This window comes from Conger conger, chromosome 16, assembly GCF_963514075.1.
Source record: "Conger conger chromosome 16, fConCon1.1, whole genome shotgun sequence".
Lineage (NCBI taxonomy): Eukaryota > Metazoa > Chordata > Actinopteri > Anguilliformes > Congridae > Conger > Conger conger.
This window is the reverse complement of record NC_083775.1, coordinates 20,055,961-20,061,513: the sequence shown is the minus strand read 5'-3', so window position 1 is coordinate 20,061,513 and position 5,553 is coordinate 20,055,961. Positions and strand designations below refer to the sequence as shown.

General features: G+C 48.0%; 1 protein-coding gene across 1 annotated transcript; it reads left to right on the top strand.

Annotated features, from left to right (window-relative positions):
• Window positions 1–5,553, top strand: LOC133115034 (epoxide hydrolase 3). The gene is made up of 7 exons (XM_061224744.1): window positions 1–346; window positions 1,590–1,675; window positions 2,488–2,645; window positions 2,821–2,949; window positions 3,909–4,012; window positions 4,570–4,718; window positions 5,033–5,553. Exons 1-7 carry the CDS (start codon window positions 104–106, stop codon window positions 5,262–5,264), a joined length of 1,101 nt encoding a protein of 366 aa, XP_061080728.1. The 5' UTR covers window positions 1–103; the 3' UTR covers window positions 5,265–5,553.

Here is a 5,553-nt window from a genome sequence, read left to right as displayed (position 1 = left end):
GGTGTATTGTGAAAAAGTTAGACTTCTGTTTAACTCGTAGTGTCGTGAACTAGGACATCATTATGTTGCTCATCGTCACTTTTGTTTTGTCACACAAGGATCCATGAATAGCATGACCCTGTCCGTTATACTTTTCCCTACCCGAGTGTGCCTGTGGTTGCTGTCATTACTGTACTGGACCCTGGTCTACGGCACCGCCGGGGTCACGGGATGCGTGGTTCTGATCCGGATAGTGTGGAGAGGATTCAGAGACCCTCGTAGAACATTCAGTTGGGCGGTCCGCAGTAGACCGCCCGAATGCCTGCGGGATCCAGCGCTGGGCACACACGGATACCTGCGATGCAGGGTAAGATAATAAAGCTCTAATTATAGCTTCTGCTCCGGTGGCTAACTCCGTCGTGGTTTACACAAAAATTACTCTCAAAGATATATACTTATTTCTCAGAAATGTAGGATATACTTTTGACTCGTCCTTAATTCATTTTTAAGTTTTTTTTTTTTTTTAATAATCCAAGGTGGTTCCAAGAGCTCAGAATGTGCATTACTTCGAGCCTGTCCCATATATTTACCCTATATTCACAGATAATTTTATCTTGCATTTGTTAGAAAAACATAGTAGCAATATTGTCGAGATGTTGTAGCATTTCATTACTTAGTTCGCGGGGACAGGCGTCCAAGTTCATGCGCAGTTCATTGACGAGGGCAACGTGACTTTTGTCCTCACGTCTGATTGGCACAGTCCCCAGACTCCCCACACTCCAGTTACCTAGAAGGCTAACCTAGAGAAAACCAAAGGTTCTACTTCACCGGAACCGCAGCCCTCGACTGTAGTAATCTCAACCCTACGTGGGGCTTTATTAATTATGCTATGTTTCATTGAGCTGCAACTACTACATTGACCTACAACATTTTCGCTGGGTAATTCTGGCCAGCGAGCGATCATTATTTCTGTATAGTGTGTCCCTCCGCACGTCTGTGGTCCGGTCAGACTGCGCTCTCTAGTGCCCGTATCTGTACATCGATATGGGAAAATAAGGTCGTAAAAATGAAAAAAGCTGATAATGATATGGGAACAGTTCACAATCCAAACCTGGCCGTTTACCCCCAAAATTCCAAAATTAGCGGGGCATGGGCCGTTTCATAATTGGGATAGGCCTATATATCCTAGGCCGACGACAAGCTTGTCAATTGTTTCAAAATAACTTCAAGATGAACAAAAACGAAAATTCAAACGTGATTTATAGCCTTGCTGGAATGAAAATCAGTTTACCACTGAAGGAAGGCAATACTCAAAAGTCTGTCAAAAGGCCGTATGATTGGCCGAACAGTGAACGGGGCTTGTCCAAAGGGCTCTGAACTGCGGGGGAAGCTGCCAGCTGGGGCAGACAGACATTGGTGAACCATAGTGGGACAGTGCTAGGGAATGCACGAACATGCTGCCTCTCTTTGTCTTTGCGTCACTGTTCTCAGAAAGTATGACTGTGTGGGGAGCTGTAATGCTCTGTAGCCTCTCCTTGATCACTCTGTCTTTCTGTCCCTCTCTGTCCTCTCTTTGACTCCTGCCCTCTCCTTCTGTCGCTCCCTGTCAGAGCTCAGGTCTGCGACTGCACTTTGTGTCCAAAGGCAACCGCAGGAGGCCTCTCATGCTCTTCCTCCATGGGTTTCCAGAGAACTGGTGATTGAGTGAGCGGGTGATCGAATGAGACTGTGAGAGTGAGACAAGTGAGAGTGACTAAATGAGCTTAGTACAAAGTGTGCGGGTGACTGAGTGTGGGGATGACTTAATTAACTTAGTACAAAGTGTGTGGGTGACTGAGTGAGGGGGTGAGTTAATTAACTTAGTACAAAGTGTGCAGGTGACTGAGTGAGGGGGTGAGTTAATTAACTTAGTACAGAGTGTGCGGGTGACTGCGTGAGAGTGACTAAATGAGCTTTGTACAAAGTGTGCGGGTGACTAAGTGAGGGGGTGACTTAATTAACTTAGTACAGAGTGTGCGAGTGACTGAGTGAGAGTGACTAAATGAGCTTTGTAGAAAGTGTGCGGGTGACTAAGTGAGGGGGTGACTTAATTAACTTAGTACAGAGTGTGCGAGTGACTGAGTGAGAGTGACTAAATGAGCTTTGTACAAAGTGTGCGGGTGACTGAGCGAGTTTCAGACAGTGAGTGAATGATTGCCCAATTTTCAAAAAAGGTTTCTGAGAATATTCATGGAACCTTAGGAAAGTTATACAAGTTTCCAGCATGTGTCTTGAGCGTTATTTTAAACTTTTAAAAATTGTAATAATAATGAACGTTGCCGGAAAAGCCGTGGAACATTCCGATTTTCAAGACCAGGCTTGAGAATGACGTTGCTAGATACTATCTAGCTTTTAGGTAAACAAAACATTAGGTAGACTTTAGTCGTCTAAAAAGGAGCATTGCTGGGCTGAATGGCCTGTTTGTCATTATGTTGTTATACCACTTCCAGCATTCTTCCCCTCCTCCAGGTACTCATGGCGATACCAACTGAGGGAATTCAGTGGCCAGTACCACACAGTAGCCTTGGACCTGCGTGGCTGTGGGGACTCCGCTGCCCCCTACAGACTGGAGGACTACACACTGGAGAAACTTTTGGATGACATAAGGGACACCATCAGCGGCCTGGGTGTGTGTGAGATATTGGTCTGTCTGGGTAAATCGTTGTTGTCTGCACATGCATGTGTGTGTGTGTGTGTGTGTGTGTGTGTGTGTATGTGTGTTGGGGGGGGGGGGGGATAATATTATTATTCTTATTCTGATTAGGTTGTTGTTTATATGAGGGCGTATGTGTGGTTTTGCAGGGCACACCAGCTGTGTGTTGGTTGGCCATGACTGGGGTGGCATGCTGGCCTGGCACTTTGCTCTGGAGCGGCCGGATATGGTGCAGCACCTCGTAGTGATGAACGCCCCACACCCAGCGTCCTGGCTAGGTAAAGCTGCAGTCCTGCCCGCGCGCAGCCATGACGGGTGTACAAACACTCAGTGTGTTCAAAAAATACTGTTAAAGTACGGTAAAATCTTCGCTCGGATCTGCATTACATTACATTACATCAATGGCATTTGGCAGACGCTCTTATCCACACGCTCTTATGTACAGTTGATTAGACTAAGCAGGAGACAATCCTCCCCGGGAGCAATGCAGGTTTAAGGGCCTTGCTCAAGGGCCCAACGGCTGTGCTGATCTCATAGTGGTTACACCGGGGATTGAACCGCTGACCTTGCGGGTCCCAGTCATTTACCTTAACCACTACGCTACAGGCCGCCCTTATGTTCCATTTAAGGCTCCACTTTCAGCTGTAGTCCAAGTTAGCCCACAGGAGGATGCTTTCAACAAAGTTTGACATTAACCTTTTGACGGTTTGACCGTCACTCCTAGGTTGAGCGCACTATTTTGGAGCATTACTTTTACAACTGGACTTGGATGTTGTTATTGTCACACTGCACATATATTAGGGGACCAAATAGTTCCTACTGTGATGTGTCACAGAGGCATAAATGTATGTTTGTTTGTGTATGTTACATGGACACAGACGAGCGTGTGTTTGCCTGTGTATGTTACATGGACACAGACGAGCGTGTGTTTGCCTGTGTATGTTACATGGACACAGACGAGCGTGTGTTTGCCTGTGTATGTTACATGGACACAGACGAGCGTGTGTTTGCCTGTGTATGTTACATGGACACAGACGAGCGTGTGTTTGCCTGTGTATGTTACATGGACACAGACGAGCGTGTGTTTGCCTGTGTATGTTACATGGACACAGGTGTGTATATGTGTTTATTATAGAGACACAGACAAGTGTGCGTTTGCATATGCACAGGTATGTGTGTGTGTGTATGCTACAAAGAGGCAGGTGTGAGTGTGCATGTGTGTTGGTGTGGTCCTCAGATGCTGTGTTAAGAAGACCCTCTCAGCTCCTGCGCTCTGGCCATACCTGCTTCTTCCAGCTGCCTCTGCTGCCTGAGATTGCCCTGTCTATGGAGGATTTCAAGGTGCCACACCCTCACACCCGAGTCTCTGTAACACACATACACACACGCTGCTCAGTCTGTAACATGCCCACACACGCCTGACACCCGCATCTCTGTGACACACATACTCACACCTGAGACACGGGTCTCTGTGACCCACATACACTGGAGACACGGGTCTCTGTGACACACATACTCACACCTGAGACACGGGTCTCTGTGACACATACACTGGAGACACGGGTCTCTGTGACACACATACACTGGAGACACGGGTCTCTATGACACACATACTCACACCTGAGACACGGGTCTCTGTGACACATACACTGGAGACACGGGTCTCTGTGACACACATACACTGGAGACACGGGTCTCTGTGACACACATACACTGGAGACACGGGTCTCTATGACACACATACTCACACCTGAGACACGGGTCTCTGTGACACACATACACTGGAGACACGGGTCTCTGTGACACACATACACTGGAGACACGGGTCTCTATGACACACATACTCACACCTGAGGCACGGGTCTCTGTAATATGTGCTCTCTTCTTCTGTCTATCAGTTGGTGCGCAGCATGCTATGTGGTGGCCGTGTGGGGATTCGGAACAGGGCCTGTCGCCTGACGGAGGCAGAGTTGGAGGGGTACCTATATTACCTGTCGCAACCGGGGGGGCTCACCGCACCCCTTAACTACTACCGTGCACTCCTCAGGTAATCCCAGCACACACAGGTAATCTCAGCATGCTCTCCTCAGGTAATCCCAGCACACACAGGTAATCTCAGCATGCTCTCCTCAGGTAATCCCAGCACACACAGGTAATCCCAGCATGCACTCCTCAGATAATCCCAGCGCACACAGGTTAATCCCAGGTAATACAATCAAACCCCCTGCGGCATCATCACCTCTGTCCGAAGCATAACTGCTCTTACCTTCATTAGCATTACCTTTTAGCACAACAGTGAGCATCATTTCTATCATAAGGACTCTTCTGCCCCTCTGATGCGTGTCATTTATTACTTTGCAGTAACGCACTCTACAGACATCAGGACGTGGCAGTGGCTTGTTTGCTCATCTGGGGAGAGGCTGACGGTATATTGGTGGAGGGGATGGCGGGCGGGGCGCGGCCATACACGAGGGGCTCGGTGGTGGAGCGCCGGATCCCAGACTGCAGTCACTGGGTACAGCAGGACCAGCCCCAAACCGTCAACAAGATGCTGTGGGACTTCCTCCTGCAGACGGACTCGCCTCAGTACTAGGCCCCACCACCGGATGGCGCCATACTAAGTACTTGTGCTCCTTGAAGTGTCGGTGGCCAAATGTACTAACCAGTATAAACCACCAAAGTATGTGTAGTATGAACAAAATTTGAGTAGGTTGGAATGCAATTTTGCACACGGAAAGGTGATTATTTTTTATAGCTCAAGCTAAATTCTCTGCAGATGCTTAATGTAAATTTATATTGAGGTGGCATTGCGGAGGGTTGCTGTCGGTTTTATGCCGTTGATGGTAATGAGGCATAATTACAAGACTCCCCTCCCCTCACAC

Bases quoted from the DNA above. Each gene is read 5' to 3' on its own strand.
- LOC133115034 (XM_061224744.1), top strand. From the start codon at position 104: ATGAATAGCATGACCCTGTCCGTTATACTTTTCCCTACCCGAGTGTGC. The intron at 2,646-2,820 runs GTGTGTGTGAGA...GTGGTTTTGCAG, and splicing joins GGACACCATCAGCGGCCTGG to GGCACACCAGCTGTGTGTTG. The intron at 2,950-3,908 runs GTAAAGCTGCAG...TGTGGTCCTCAG, and splicing joins ACACCCAGCGTCCTGGCTAG to ATGCTGTGTTAAGAAGACCC.